This window comes from Cebidichthys violaceus, unplaced genomic scaffold, assembly GCF_023349555.1.
Source record: "Cebidichthys violaceus isolate CVI_PGR_0920_01 unplaced genomic scaffold, fCebVio1.0.p SCAF_166, whole genome shotgun sequence".
NCBI classification, from domain to species: Eukaryota; Metazoa; Chordata; class Actinopteri; order Perciformes; family Stichaeidae; genus Cebidichthys; species Cebidichthys violaceus.
Window position 1 is genome coordinate 160,768 of NW_027176336.1, and position 16,637 is coordinate 177,404.

The 16,637-nt window shown below is 42.5% G+C and overlaps 1 protein-coding gene across 1 annotated transcript in view; it reads left to right on the forward strand.

Annotated features, from left to right (window-relative positions):
• The first annotated feature begins 1,011 nt into the window (after positions 1–1,011).
• Positions 1,012–16,637, forward strand: part of rad51d (RAD51 paralog D) — a 28,258-nt gene continuing 12,632 nt past the window's right edge. The window contains exons 1-9 of the mRNA XM_068711663.1: positions 1,012–1,408; positions 1,555–1,616; positions 5,003–5,121; positions 13,919–14,000; positions 14,210–14,344; positions 14,422–14,517; positions 14,633–14,723; positions 15,851–15,921; positions 16,438–16,605. Coding sequence (XP_068567764.1) covers positions 1,327–1,408; positions 1,555–1,616; positions 5,003–5,121; positions 13,919–14,000; positions 14,210–14,344; positions 14,422–14,517; positions 14,633–14,723; positions 15,851–15,921; positions 16,438–16,605 — 906 coding nt within the window. The 5' untranslated portion in view covers positions 1,012–1,326. The remainder of the gene's footprint in view (positions 1,409–1,554; positions 1,617–5,002; positions 5,122–13,918; positions 14,001–14,209; positions 14,345–14,421; positions 14,518–14,632; positions 14,724–15,850; positions 15,922–16,437; positions 16,606–16,637) is intronic.

Below are 16,637 nucleotides of genomic sequence, written 5' to 3' on the forward strand. Positions count from 1 at the left end.
CGTCAAATGATTAACACGATATCAGCTCTTTATCCAAAACTCTAATTCGATTCATTTGGATTGAATTATATTAGCATATTAATGGTTATCACGGGATTCTTTATTGATCCCGGAGATATTTTCTCTTGTATCCCCGTCTCTCACAGGGGATCTAATCAAATCAATCTGACGCTATTTATAAAGCAGGAATCGTATTAAAAATGAAAAGCGCTTTAGCAGAAGAAGCAACGCAGCCATCTGCGAATAGGACATTAAAACAATAAAAGGAGATTATTAGTAAAAATAAAAATAGATGGCTTGTAGGGTTCAGTGTCTCGCTCAAGGGACACTGCTGACAGAAGAACTACAAATAGAGAATTGGTCATAAATTGAACCAGAGAGTACTGAAAGAGTGACAATGTGAACCAAAGTCAATGAGGGTTTGAGCTGGTGAGGCTCAGTGTGTAACAGGGTCCAGTGAGAAGTCTCTCTTCAGATAAGTGTCCTCGGCATCCAGAGTGCCATTACCTCTTCCACACTTCCAATGGTACTGATTTCTGCACCTCCATCTAGAAACGGTTACAGTTAGATGGACTGAACAAGTCATAGACAATGACACTTGTGTTACGTGTTATTTAAAGTTATTTTATTTTATTCTATTGTATGTTGCATGTGTCGTATGTTCTATGTTGGGTTGAATCTGTGTTTTTTTCCTTGATTTTCTGTATATTTCTACATATTTGGTGGACCTGTGTTTGTTGTGGGTTACGTACTGTTGTTTTATGATTATGTGACTGTCGGGCCGTATTTATTTTCTTACAACTTTATTTCACAGTTTCAATTAAATAAAAATGCACAGAAGAAAGAATATAAACATTCTAACCTAAAATATAACGACATAAATAAAGGTGAAGAGTGGATGACAATCATTTACACGGGAATTAAGACAAACTTTGGAGAAGTATACCTACTACATTACCCCAAATGCATTGCGAGAGCACTTTACTACGGCAAGCAGGAGGAGGAGGAAATTGAAGCCTTCGCATATTGAGGTGAAGCAACAGTTTGGTAAAAGCGTGAGTCTGTCAAAAAAGTAAATACGTGAAGGGGTTTTCAACGTCGGTAACTTTGGTGAAAGTCGTGTATTACTGTCTTTAACGAGCCACTCAGTCAGAAGGAGTTGGTTATGTCGTAAATGCTACGTTAGCTGCAAAGCTAAAAACAACTGTAGCTAGCTGCAGCTCGTCAAGCTAGCTAGCTACCTCACTTCCGCCTTCTTCTTTTAAGCGCAAATATTTAAAGGTTTCACGTGAACCAGCGGTTGGGAGAAAAAAAAAATGCAACAACATGGTCGTCTTAAGAGAAGGAATGTGTCCTGGACTGGATGAGGATTTAGTCCGTGACCTGCGTGCTGCTGGTATTACAACAGGTGAGTGTTGTGTGTGTGTGTGTGTGTGTGTGTGTGTGTGTGTGTGTGTGTGTGTGTGTGTTGTTGAGGAGGAGGAGGAGGAGGAGGAGGAGGCTTCCATCATAATTAAAAACAACAATAACAAACATGGCGTCTTGTTTTCACAGTGGAAGACGTGGTGTCATCTGACACTGAGGAACTTGCTCAGAGATGCACTGTGTCGTATAAGGTATTTAACATGTATTACATACTCTGTGAAACAACCACACTTCCTGCAGTAATAACCTTATACATTACTTTGTTGAAGTAGTTACCTTATACATTACTTTGTTGAAGTAGTTACTTTGTACTACTTTGTTGAAGTAGTTACTTTGTACTACTTCTTTCAACAATATCATTGACTGTCTCTCAATATCGTGCTCAATATTACTTTAATATGTTAGTTAATATCACTTCTTACAACTTTATATTGTTCCGCTTGTATTTAATCTTTGTTATTGCAATTTACTTTTCCATTTTGTTTGATTTTTTTTTTTTTTACTTTATTTACCTTTTCTCTTATTGCTATCGTGTTCTGTTTTGCAATGGTGTCAGTATTCATCGTTATACACTTAATAATTGTCCTATTTATATTCATGTGTGTTTTATAATGAAGCTCTGGCACAAGAACTTCCTCCAGGATTAATAAAGTTCTCTCGTATCTCTTATGTCAGTGAGTAAACGCCACCAGATTGGATTGTCAGTTTCCAGTTAAACCATGAAAACCCACTCATCACACCCACTATATCCAGCAGGTGTGTTTAAAAAAAATAAAATAAACAAAAAAAAATCATGCACTGCTTCGACTAAGCCCCTAATCCAAACACATATCCTCTTCGTAACGTATAACAGACGTCACTGGAGACGGTGTTGGAAATAATGAAAGACACCCACGCTGTATTCCTGGCAGAGGTACGACGTTGACCTTTCACAAAGGTTCACCCACACGAGTCAGGTGAGCTGCAATTAAGAAAGACCGGACAGCCGTCGCGTACACGCCTCCCACCGGACGTGAACACGTGCGGCGTGCCAGGTCACCCGGGTAACGAGCCCGGCGGAGTTATTTAATTGTATATTTAATTGTAGTTACCAACTCAGCAATTACAACTAGACTGCAGCGTTTCTTGTCGACATAAATTGCAATATTGATATTTCAATATGAATCCTACACGCTACACATGTTGTATATTGTACATACTGTAAATAGTCATCCAGTCCATGTACATCCATACAGTATTTATTCCTTTTGTTTCCTCACACTTGACCTGTGTAAAGATGGTTTATTTTTTATTTTATTGTTGGTCATTGGTGTTTTTTTTTTAACTCATATTTATATAATATTTACCCCAATTCTTTTCAGTACTTGTCCACGTAACAATCCTGTCTATTCTTTACCTTTTTTATTTGCCCTTTCTATTTCTGTGTCAGCACATTGAGGGAGACGCAAAGTCAAATCCTTTGTTTGTGCATATATACTCGGCCAATAAAGGTGAATAAAATATAGTTCAATGCATCTATTTAGAAATAGAAGAAGTATGTTTTTTAATGTAGTTGTACCTGCACAGTAAGCAGTAAACAATAGAAAAGGTTTCTCGCTATCAGGAAAGTAAAAACAGAAGGCTCATTGGGTGGGCCGTAATCAGATTGAACCCACGAGGAGAGGCCAGCTCCTTCACGTTAACATTTTGCAGCGAGAACCACGAAGAGAGATCATGAAAGAAGTTCTGCCTAACTCGGTTCTGACCTTTTTACAGATAACGGAAAACTTAAGATCATAAATAGTGTTTTTCCACTAAAACTTTTTCAGAGATATAAGAGGGCAATTATTAAGGAAAAGCGACCCAGAAGGGCCTTCTCGATAAAAGTGTGTCAGTGAATAATTGTGTGGGCGGACGGGGCGCGGGAGTCGACCCCGAGCCTTCGCCGTGGAAAGACGAGTGAGAGCTTCTCGGTGAGCGTGCGGAGCCTGAACATGTGTCGGAAAAACCATCTGAGAGCCGCTTTAGAACAGTCCGAAGCGTGGTGGACGGTGTTTTATCCAAACTGTCTGTAGACCATCAAACCTCTCTCATCTGTGACTCACGTAGATCCTCCAATGACTCAACACAGAATGAATGGAAGTACACCCCCCCCCTCCCTCCCTCTCATTGAGATCATTAAATTTTTTTTTTTTTCCCCGACACTGCCTGCAGCGGGTTCAGGTTCGTGCTAGTGACCCGAGCCAGACTCCCCCGACCAGCTTGTTCGGCCTGCAGGCATCCCCTGAGCCGATAGCCCGCCTCCCTCTGGTCCAATCGGACTCCTGCTGTTGATCTGAACCATTGTTGTGCACACACACACATATACACACATTACAACGGCTAGGAGGTTGACGCGAGGTCACCTGCTCCCCAACACGCTCATCGGACTGAAAGCAGCCTCAAGGCGAGCTTTCTACGTTTAAAAAAAAACAACACACACAGGAGCACACAAGCTCCTTGTGAATGCATACCGAGTATACTCTATGCTGATGATGTTGTCCTTTTGATTTGTGTATAAATGCACTCATGGAAATTGATCATGTAGGCCTGTTTTGGGCTCTATTGATGCAAAATACAGTGTTGATATAGTAGATGTCTGTTGTTGGACATAATTTAGTTTAAATGTCAGTATAGTTTAGTACTAATTAGTTAGGTAAAAGTCATTAAATCTGCAAGTATATCTTCATAAATCTATGATCACAAAACAACAATAAAAGTCCTCTCTCTTTTTGAAGTTACAGTTATTCGTCTCTTCTCCTGAGAAACCATGTTTTTAGTTAGTCCCCTGTGAAGCCGTCCTTTGGAAACTGTTTAGAAAAAGGGCCGACAATTCCCAAAAAAATGTCACAGCAGGTAAATGGACGAACCATCTGAAAATCAAACTCTTGCCGAAAGCCAATCGGGAGACAAGCGAAAAGGTCTTTTGTGTTGAGAAAAGTGCCGTTCTTTGCTCCTCCTTTCACTAAAAGACATACTAGTCCCTGACGTAGCTTGATGCTACTGCAGTGTCTTGGCTAACCCTCTTCAGGAGCCGCCAGCCTGTAGCTCCTCGCAGCACTGCCGATGGATTTGAGATGTTTGTTTGATCTTGTGACAATCCAGCTGCAGTGCAAAGTAAAACATTTTTGCCAACTAAAAAACCAATCAATAATGACTACTGTTCTGTTCCATCACCGTGTGGGATGTGGTGCTTCTATCCCTGATGAATAAATGAGGCAATAAGTATGTGAAGCTGTTTATTCATTTGCTGGAGTGCAGCACTAAAAACACACTTCAATATATACAAACAGTGAGTTCATCTTAAATCTTCAGGTCCTCGTGCATAAATACAAGATGAATAATAAGAGATATAGTGCGTCGTGAGTCTCTACCGTGATCGTCGCTCATGTGACAATATTCTTGATTTTTTTTTCCCCCCTTTAATGGAAATTCACCGCAATCGACTTCCTGCGAGTGATTTTTCTTCTTCTTTTTTTTTATCTGCGATAGTGTCCGATATTTCCCTCGTCGCTGTGCCGTGTGACCCTCATATGCTGCAACATTTTCACTATTTCAGGCTCTGTTTGCCATCCGCCGAGTGCTGCTGGCCCAACACGCGGCGTTCCCCGTGTCGGGCGCCGATCTGTATGAAGAACTGTTGAGCTCGACGGCCATCCTCTCCACTGGAAACCCCAGGTAAAGACCATTCTGCACAAACAGCAGAGCAAGCATGCTTTGTCTTGGGGCGGGGGGGGGGGGGCGGGATTTAACGGCGGGCCCCGTGCCACAAGGGCTTAAAGGAAGATTCACCTCCAAAATCAAATATGTATTCCTGAGGACGGTTCTCCACATGTTGAATTAAACGTGTTCAGTTTAGAGGCGAAAGACGCTTATTTTTAAAGCTTTTCTTCCGCAGTGCCACCTGATGATATTTCACATTTAAAGTATTTGATTTGCATTGCAGAGCATAGTTGATGCAAACAAAACAACTTGCATGTTTGCACCTATTTAATTTGTGCTCAAACCACCGTTGTTGTGGCGACGGCTGCACTTTAAACATTAAGTCGGGAGCGTCGTCTTTGCTCTTCAGACCAGCACAGAGCGTCCATAGTCACAGGAACACACACACACACACACACACACACACAATCAATAGCGTTGTGCATCACAAGGTGGTTTGTAACCGGATTCCTCTTCATCGATCCATATTTATCAAACTAAAGTCTTTTCGGTGTCGTTAAAATCCAATTTGCATCGAACTGTGCGAGTAGAAAGTGCACGTGGGGAAAGTGCACGTGGAGTATGGCGGCCGCAGTTAAAAATACAGCAGAGTGTTTTTAAAATTGGCGTGTGTGTGTGTGTGTGTGTGTGTGTGTGTGTGTGTGTGTGTGTGTGTGTGTGTGCGTGCGTGCTGCATTTTAGCAGCGAGAGCCGACTTCTGCGCTCGTTGTTCCATTTGGCTCGTAAACGCAGCCTAAAGTGGCTTCTGATATATCAGCTGCAGTAACTTGCCTTCTAGCTTAGACTACCCCCCCCCCCCCCCCCCCCCAAAAAAACAACAAAAAAAAACACCAAAAAGCATTGCTGACAAGTCCTTTTAAATCAAAATGACTTGAAGGATCGCGTGTGCTGACCTCCCCACTTATCTGCATGCAGGTACGTTCTCCACTCTTAGAACCCGGGACACACACAGACCGGGTCAGCAGGACGCATAAGTTATGCGAGGGTATCTTCTCTACACGTAAACTCACTGTTACAGCATAATTAATGACCACAGGTGTTTGTTTTTTTTAACTCTCCGTGGCTCCTTTTTTTTTTTGGTTTTTTTTAAGTGCTTTTCATAAATGAGTTAGTGCTTTTGGATTAGTGATATGAAGCTGAATCAGCCGCTGTGATTTGTGTGTCTTGGCTGCGCTCTACTGGTGGGAAGATGAAGTGGTGAATGATGCTCTTTGGCGTCCACGGTGTCACACTGTGTACAGTCAGTAGGGTGTCCAAGAAGACAAACGTCCTGCTTTTTAAAACCAGGTTCTCACCAGAGAGCACTGGATCAAATCTGTCCAATTCGGTCCACAAACGGGACGCCGTGCGTCTCTTGTCTGGCTGTGTCGTTTACTGCCGAAGATCGTCTGTCCGCGCTCACCATTCATGTGTGTGAATACGCGCTTTTGCAGTGTGAATAATGAAAGCTGCTGAGCGTTGGTAAGCTTTTTAAGAGACATTTTAGTGTGAAGTGAAAGATAATCGTTTAATGGTTTTAGAGACCCCAAGCAATTGAGGCTTTCAGGGGGGGTGTTGAGTGTCAATCAAGGGGTCTCGGCCTCCTGTGTTTTGCACACTGAGGTACACCTAGCTTAAACCAATGCAGTCCAATACGTCAGCCCTGTAATAAGTTCTGTAATCTGTAGACGCAGGATGATAGTTCCTGCTTCGCTCTAGAGTGTGAAAACGGTTTTCTCGGGCCGATCGGCTCCGTAGACGGAAGAGAAGATCTCGCTGGTTTCTGCTACAGAATCAGTGAACCGGATGTAAAAAAACAAAACAATATTCATTATAAGAGCAGATAACCGAGTCTTTTTTTCTTCTAAGAAGCGTTCCTCTGAGGGAACGTAGCCTGAATGAAATGAAGCCAGAAGCACCTGAAGGCTTTAAACACTGTTTGGACTTGTCTTCCGTCACGTCGACACCTTTTTTGGCACATTATTTTAACGTCCGTTTCCCTTTTTTCTTCTAGCGGCTCTTTGATATATATGCGCAGCGTATGAATGTCGCGATGGACGTAGAGTTCTGGTCTTATTTCAACCAACTAATAGAAATGTCGAAAATCAAAAGAGCCCAAAGATGAGCCTTCCAAACGTAATACAAATAACCAAATGTGTTTCCTCAACTGCCCTATTGTTCAATTCTTAACTAACAAGAGTTTGAACCGTTATTCAGCTGTCTCCTTCTAGAATATCAAGACGTCTTTGGCAGCACAAAAAAAAAAAACACACTAACTTGCATTTCGTACACCTCCATCACAGCTCAACGCAGTGTAATCCTTAATAACGAATGATGAATGGCACTCATTTTGTTTCCAGCCGCAGAGAGAGAGAGAGAGAGAGAGAATCAAACGGTGTACAAAGACAAACGGAGAACTAAACAAACCTTATCAGATGTGCTGACGCGGTGATTTGTCAAACCAACGGGGTGGACGATAAGCTACGATAATGGCTTTATTGCCGCCATCGGCTTGTGTATCATATTTGCCCGCGTCATATTTTTTCCGTCAACACCTGATGGCTGTAATGACACGTTGGTATTATGACGCCGTGTATAGGCTGCTCGTGGAAATGTTTGGGTGCGATCAAGTGATAAGTCGGATCACGATCAGTCACTTGAAACCCCATTTATATAAAAAAAATAAAAGAGAGCAAATAATGTCTTCTGTCAAACGCTTCTCATTATACATTCTCAACAGGAAGGAAATGTCTGTCCACGGGAATAACAAAGAGAACAAAACGACGCTAAAATGAATACGTCACCGTTTTTGTGTATGCCAATTGCTCATCCTGTCACCTTGAATTCTGGACGAAAACAAGAATTCAAGGGACTTGTTAGTCCTGATACAGACACCTTTGGGCTTCTGGGTATCGGCCGATAATGAGGACCGCTCTCCGAACCCAGTGTTTGATTAATAAGCTGAATGTCCGTAGACTGTATATATACGAAGTGAGCGTACTCATCGGGATGTCACCTGTTGGTTTATGGTTTACCGTTTTGAAGCCTGGAGTTTGCCGATTTTGCCCGTCGCCATCTTGAAAGTGACCGTGTTTGGATGGCGGAGGAGTGACGTAGAGACGCCGTATATACGTCTCTGGTAGAGACCTGTCAATCACAGTAAGCCCCGCCCCTAAATCATCCCCTGCTTTATGGTCTGTTTGACTCTAAATGGACTCATAATGTACTAAATGAACATCATGCTGTATTGAAGAAGACTGGAAACTAGAGATTGAGACCATAAACTCATGTTTACAATGTTTACTGAGGGAATAAATCAAGAGAGAAGTAGAGTCATTTTGGACTAGACTTCTATACAACCAGAGGAGTCGCCCCCTGGTGGACACTAGAGAGAATGCAGCTTTAGGACTCGTCAGAACCGGAGGTGTTTGTCTCACCGTGTGGAAGAGACTGGGATCAATATTTTATGGCTATAAAATCATCAGGCTTGACTTAAACATTACCAACTGTTTATAATATGTATCAGTTTATAAACAGAATGGAACTGATCGGCGCCGTTGTCCCGATCCAACCCATCGAGTCGGTGTCGGCCAAATATCGGTATCTGTGCATCCCTCCTGCCGCTGAGTGCAGCCTCAGAATGTGTGCCTCTTCAAGGAGAATCACTTTCACCCTTCGCAGCTCTTACAAGAACACAACCTGCCGTTTCATGGCGGGAATAATGGCAGCATGTCCGTCCCCGCCAATTCTCCTCTTCGCAGTCCCCGCTGTGGGCGACGAGGAGCGCTCTCAACCAGCGAGGCTTAACCTTCAAGCTGACGGACCTTGTCTATGTAGATTCAACTGCGCCAGCCGTCACATCCGTCATCACACGAGCGGGGCGGAGGTGATGAGATTCCACAAACGACACAGATCACTGAACGTCAACAGAGACAAATCAAAAGGTTCCAGCGCTGAGAGGACAGACTACAAGGTAAAGCGCTACGACGGGAAACGTTACTTTGGGATGATCAAAATGCAAAATGCCATAGCAACACTCCTTGTGTTTAGAGCCGGTGCTGATGGTAAAATCTCTTAACGCATCCGTGTTTTATGTGTATTTTTCAATACAGAATTCCACTAACTAGATTACCACTTAAATCAATATTGCAAAATTTAGAGTTTGACTGTGTGTTGCTGATGCAGCAGTTTTTTTGGACATATTTGGGTCAACACTCAAAGCGTTGAGGTTTGGTACTCGGCTCAAACCAATATAAACGTCAAAACAAAAATGGCTCCTGTGTGGAGACGTCGGGCCGTGAAGGCCCTGTTGAAGCTGAAGGAATTATTATTATATTATTATTATTTTTCTCTCAAATTAATTGCCTTTTTTGGGGGCTTTATCATATCCCCAAACTCCCCAAATGTGGCTTCCCAGTATTCAGTGCGGGGCACCAGATGTTCTCATATAAAATCTTTCTGCACATCTCCCTATTACTATAATAATACTAATACTTTTTATTGTGGATCCGACGCTCTGTGTTGTATTGGAGGCTGTGCAGCTTTAATCTCCATGGCAGTCTACCCCGCTAAGAAGTGAACCACCGCCGTAGGACTGTAAAACCAGGGTTCACCCTGACATTACCTCGCTAATCCCAAATCCTGCTGCGTAGTGCGGAGCTCCGGTTAGGTCTGCAGCAGCAAGTTGCTATGGCAATATAGCCAGGTTAAAAGAGAGCCGCCTTCATAACATCCAAAACTGACTTTAGGCTCAACACGCGCACACACACGCACGCACGCACGCGCACGCACGCACGCACACACACACACACACGCACACGCGCACGCACACACACACACACACACACACACACACACACACACACGCACACACACAGCACTGCTGTTGCTTTAGAGGCGCTGGTTTCTTTTCACCTTGTGTTGTTTGAAAGTAGAAGAACTTGTAAGCTGATAGAAGAAGAAAAATAGCAGATTCTTTAAAAACGAGTCCACTATAGACCAACACAAGTGGAATGCTTTGTCATCAACTCAGCTGTACAGAAAAAAATACAACAAAACAGGCAAACATTTTGAATTATATTTTTATTTTTATTTTATTTTTTCACATATTTATTTATATATTGAATTTATTATGATTGAATTATATTATATTAAGTATAGATTATATTATATTAAGTGTAGATTATATTATATTCTATTATATCAAATATAGATTGTATTATATCATATTAAATTAAATAGAGATTGGATTGTATTAAATATAGATCTTATATTAAATATAGATTGTATTATATTATATTAAATATAGATATTATTATATTATATAAAATACAGATTGTATTATATTAAATATAGATCTTATTTTATCAAATATAGATTTTATTATATTAATATAGATTTTATTATATTAAATATAGATTTTATTATAATATATTAAATATAGATCTTATTATATTATATTAAATATAGATTATAATATATCAAATATAGATTTTATTATATTAATATAGATTTTATTATATTAAATATAGATTGTATTATATTATATTAAATATAGATTTTATTATAATATATCAAATATAGATGTTATTATATTATTATAGATTTTATCACTACATATTACATTATATTATATTGCATTACATTCCAGGATTCTTACTCAAACTCATAGAACGTTTGAATTTGAGTTGGGTTTTTTTCTGTCAGCACAGGATTTGGTGAATCAGGGAGGATGTTCTTCTCCTGCTTCCTGGTCTTGGTTTGCTTCTCTTGTCCTGACACACCTCCTCAGCCTGGAGCTCAGTGACCTGCTCCTGGTTGGTTGACTCCTGTTTTTCTTTCAGGTCTTTCAAATCCGTCTTCTCTTTCTCAGAAGCGTGGTCCTCCAGGGTCCTGATTTCCTCCTCCAGACTTTTCTTCTCAGCCATCAGCTTGCTTCATGGCCTCCAGGTCTTCTTTGGACTGGTTCTCTTTCCCAAGCTGTTTCTGAAGGCTGTCGCTCTTTTCTCTTTCAGCCTCGAGCTCCGTTTCATACCTCAGATTGATCGTATTTGAAAGTTTCAGCTTCTCAAGTTCTTGTTGGAGACCTTCACTTGTATCTTTCTCAACCTGGATCTCTTGACTGATTGCGTGAGCCGCCTTGAGCTCCCTCACTTCTTCATGCAGGGAGCTGTTGTTCTCCTGTAGGAGCTCATTCGTCTCCAGTTGTTTCTCTCCAGTTCGGTGGTAAGCTGCGTCACCTTCTCCACTTGACAGCCGCTGAGGGTTTCAGCACTTTGCAGCTTAGCCTTCAGCTCCTCCACCTCCTTTTTTCGAGAGCCTCCTTCTCCTGCTCCCAGATCTTGTCCCGATGCTCTTCTTTGAGCTGGCTGAGTTCAGTTCGGAGGCCGTGACTGACCTCCTCCTCTGCCTGGAGCTCAGTGGAAAACGTCTTCTCTTTCTCCGAGGCGTTCTTCTCTAGGGTCTGGATCTCCTCCTCCATCCGGTGAACCAGAGCATCTTTCTCAGCCATCAGCTGCTTCGTGGCCTCCGGGTCCTCCGACATCTTTCTGCTGTCAACCTTGAGCTCATCTTCGTTGCTCAGGTTGGGCTGGTGATGAAGTTTCAGAAGCTCAAGTTGTTGCTGGAGAGCTGCATTGTTTTCTCTCTCAAGCTGGAGCTCTGCTGAGAACTTCTGCTGGCTGATGATTTGAGACCCTTTTAAGGTCCTCGTAGTCCTTTTCAAGCACCTTCTTCTTCTTCTTCGTTTTGATGGTGCTTCGAAATCTCAATGGCGATCCTGAAGGTAATCATGGTCTCTGGGTCTCTTAAGCCTCTCCAGTTGATCACGCAGGGCCTTCTCTTTGTTAATGAACTCTTCGTTCAGGTTCTCTAGCCTCCTCCAGTTCTTTGAGGAGCTCCTTCCTCGGGTTTGACTCGGAATGAGGTGCTAAATTCAAAATTTAGAGCCTGTGGCAGCGTTTTGTAATTGTTTTCAATGAGAGCGACTCGTTTCTGTGCGCTGCTTTTGTTTTGCCGAGCGCCTCCTGGGTTTCCCCCCCCCCCCCCCCCGCTGTTATGCGGTAGGCTAACGGAGCGGTAGCCTGTATCTGTGTGAGTTATGTGTTGCATTGTGTGAAATGGACCATAGTTGTTGTTGCACCTCGGGTGTTGGATGTTTTTGCATGATTAAACATCACACAGTGATCTAAATGCCGTGTCCTGTACCTAACCGCGAGGCAGAACGACGGCGCTACAGTCTGAGAGACGCAACGCACAACTCCAGTGAAGCCATTTTAGCGTTGAATAGAGAAACCGTCTCGTGTGTTTTGTGCCATCTGATCGCTTCTTCTGATTGACTTTTATGATTCTGATTGACTTTTTTTTTAAAGCCCTTTTGAGGCGAATCACAAATTTGCCTCAAAGGGCTTCACGGTGTGTACAGCTCTCTCCTTGCACCCTCGCATCGGAAAAGTAAAAACTCCCCCCAAAAACCATTCAACAGGAAAGAAATCGGAGCTCTTGAAATTCCTCCTCCCACGTCTCAACTTTACTGTGGATGTGTGACACACACAACCAAAAATCTGGCCAAAAAAAAATCAACCAGCAGCTGAAAAAGGAGAATTTGAGAGAGAAAAATGTGTCGTAAAAGGGATCGCTAAACATCGTGAGGAAAATGTTACCCGCCATTTACACCACACTGCATTCATGCTCTCCATGCATAGACGTTTAATGCATTCATTCCTGTCGTGTTTTCAAGTGTAAAGCAGCGGACAAGCTGAGGGAGACCGAACGCGCTCTAAAGAAACCCGACACCCGACGCCCGTGCACTTCCTCAGCAGAACTATTGTTCACAAAATGAAATCGGATCGGTGAAGGGAGGTTAAGGTAGCGGCAGCGACGCTGTTGTGCTGTGGACGGCCGATTTGTGAGACTTGTGCAACCGTGGCCCTCTTTAAACCTCCCGGTTCACCCGGCTCGGCTAGGAAATGGAACGGCCCTCCGGTGACTCGTTGCGTCAGTTTCTTGGTGTGTGAACGCATTAAAAAGAAGAAGAAGGGAGGTGGAGGAGGTCAGGGGTGTATGAAGGTGGAGCTCAGGGAAGATTTACCTATAACAAGCTGCAGAGAACCCAGAACAAGTCCCGTGAATACAGATACAGTCCCAACACCGTTTTTCGGGAGGAAGAGGTTCAGATTTTGGATGGTGAAATGGGAACTCGTTGAGCATTGAGTGGTGTTAAAGAGAGCATGTAAAGAGGATCTTTATATGGGAACGGACGTTAGATTAAAATACATTACAAACAAAATAACGGTAAATAACAGTAAATGCACATTAAAACAAGCACTTTACATACAGCAATGTATTGTATTTCACTTTATTCTTTGTTGGAAATGTATGTAAATTGGTGCCAAATATCTTCAGCAGACACTCCCATTAGACTTAACGTAACAAACAATGCTACCAACACACACACACACACACACACACACACACACACACACGCACACACACAATTGAATGAAAAGCCAAGTATTTTTGATAGATTGAATTTGAAGGTAGCCGCCAGTGGCTGAGCTCGATAAGCAGCAATGAAACAAGTGAAATTAGGAATTGGCCAAACACCTTAAGAACAGTCTGGAAGCTGATGCAAGTTCTTGTGTTTTGTTTTTTTTATATTATTATCCTCACCCAGCTGCAGCTTTGTGTTGGCTCTGCGGACGTCCGTGGACTTAATTGTTTATTGCTTGGGATGGCAGTTGTGAGTAATAAATTGCACCTTGTTTTCTTGCAGCTTAGATAAACTGCTGGATTCAGGCTTGTATACTGGAGAGATAACGGAGCTGTCTGGAGGCCCGGGAAGTGGCAAATCTCAGGTGAGCTTTTCCTACCTTCCCTCTCCATCACTGATAATTTCCGCCTCATAAATTCCCTCTTTTTTTTTTTTCTTTTTTTTTTCCCCCTCTTCGCCTATAGAATAACAAGTCGTACTCTGGCTGAAATAATTCTTTTTCGGAGTTTAGCTAACACAAGTTATCCACGCTATCGTAAAACTATTCCCCGCTTGCCCGTCTTTGTCTTCTAGGCGTGCTTCGGCGTGGCGGTGCACATTTCCCACCGACTCAAACAGAGCGTTATCTTCATCGATACGACGGGAGGGCTGACTGCCAGCCGCTTGCTTCAAATGCTGCGAGCTGTAACCAGTGACGCAGAAGAGCAGGTGAGCCGACGGAGGGCTGAGCCTTTTGAACTGAATGTTGCGCGACAACAACGTGACACACAATGTCGTTTTGGCAGATGGCGGCTCTACAGAGGATCCACGTCTTCCGCTTGTTCAACGTCTTCGCTCTACTCGACTGTCTGTACGGTCTTCGCGGTGGCAGGCTTCAGCAGGTTTGTTTCCCCTCCCCTTTTTTGCTTTAAAATATACCACCAGTCCTGTTGTACCCAGGGAACATCTGAGAAAAGACGGATCAAATTGTCAGTAATCTACTTTTGTCACATTTAGGCGTCCGTCGGCGGCGGCTCTGTCAAGGCGGTGATCGTGGACTCGGTGTCGGCTGTTATCTCGCCTCTACTGGGAGGCAAACAAAATGAAGGTGATATCTTTTTTTCTGCGAGTCCATCACGGTGCATCATCCCACCTGAGGCTGTAAACTCTAAAAAAAATATATATATATATATAATGAATATCCCCCACACATTCTTTTGCAAGCGTGACATGTAAGTAAGTTCCAGTCAAGTGTGAAAATAACACCGAGGCGTTCGTGTCGTCACGTTTAGAGCTGTTTTTCATGAACCTTGGAGCTGCTTCAACTTAATTCTGACCTCTTGAGAGTCAAAATAATTAAAGCTCTTAATCCAAATGAACTTAATTCAACTTTATTGCTAAATATTGGTTGATAGAAAGATCCTAAACTGTGATCTAATTAAACAATCACTCACTACTGCAGGGTTCAAATCTGAAATGAACACCTGTGAAAAGACAAAAAAGTGTAATTAAACCTTATCTGAAAACAATCACTGTACAGAATGAGCTGATTCGTGAGGTGTTTTGTAAAATCTTATTGGCACTTTAAGCAAACACCGCCGGTTCATGTAGAACAAGTTTCAAGTGTGATTAAATTATGATTAAATGAACGCACGACCAACCTCTGCTCGAGCTCCGAGACGTTTGTTAAAAGAAAGATTTCGTTAATTTCCCTTGAAGCAGTTTTCTTGGTTCTCCACACCTGAGCAGGTCCGGTCCAATAGAGAAACCCAATGAAACAAAAGAGTGGCACACTATTTCTACTAATTGGAGGTTAAAGAACCAGCTCCGTTAATTAGATCATGAATGAAGTAGTCATGTCAGAAAATAAAAAAAGGAATCCTTTCAGTATACGTGTGTTAGCGCCGCTTGATTATGACAACAATCATAATCACGATTATTGACTTTCTAAACGCTTAAATAGAAAATGTACATTTTAAAGTTGAATGCATCAATCTGGAGAGCAAAAAATTAGAACTTTGTGCTCGAGTAAACAATTTAACGATAAACGTATTTGTTGTAAAGATGAGCAAATGAGACCTCGGTCCGTGTTTCAAGACGAGCCAGGATCAGGGACCCCCATAAGAACATAAAAGACTCCCCTAAAAAAAAATAACAATATTTGTAGCCTGACTGCATGGAAAAGAAAACGCGTTGTATATTCTGTACATGAACAAACCTTTCCTCTGCCTGCAGGCATGTCCTTGATGATACAAGTGGCAGGAGTTCTTAAGACAATGGCAAAGGACTTCAATGTGGCTGCTTTGGTAAGGACGACGGCGTCCCGGACACGCGCTGCTCTGAATGCGAGATGTCCGTCTGAACTGTGAACAAACCCTTTCACGCTTCCTCTTGTCGTCGCTCTGAGACCCGGAACGGAAAACTAAACTTTCTTTTGGCTGAGAAAACCAAATCGAGATTAAAAACCAAAGGTTACTAATTGCTGACAATTACATGATTAAAAAACATTAAATCCATTTGTTAGTTCAGGTGTATGACTGGAGGTTATGATTATGTAAGATATGAACTAATCACATTAGCATGCACAAGAAAAGTTGCCGTTATTTGAAGTGAGATAAAGATAATTTCGTCGGCTGTTTCATGGTTCCCTTTGATTAAAAGTAGGACAAGCTGTTTTGTTTTTCTCTTCCAAAGCTTGAACTATCTCTCTCTCTCGAGCTTCACTAAATCATAAAACACAATGATAAAAGGGTGTGATAATCCCCCAAGAGGGGAAAAAAAAACAAGCCAAAGACTAAACCTGATGACGTCTGGTTCTGCAGGTTACAAACCATGTCACGAGAAGTGGCAGCGAGGAGGTGCAGCCGGGCCTCGGTGCGTCGTGGAGTCACATCCCCAGAACCAGGATCCTGCTGGAGCGAGTAGAGGGGACCGCGGACGTCAGCCACTCGGGGGTTCGCTCCGCAACGCTCATCAAGTCCTCCAGACAGGTACGACAAGAAGCACTGACTCGCACAGCGTC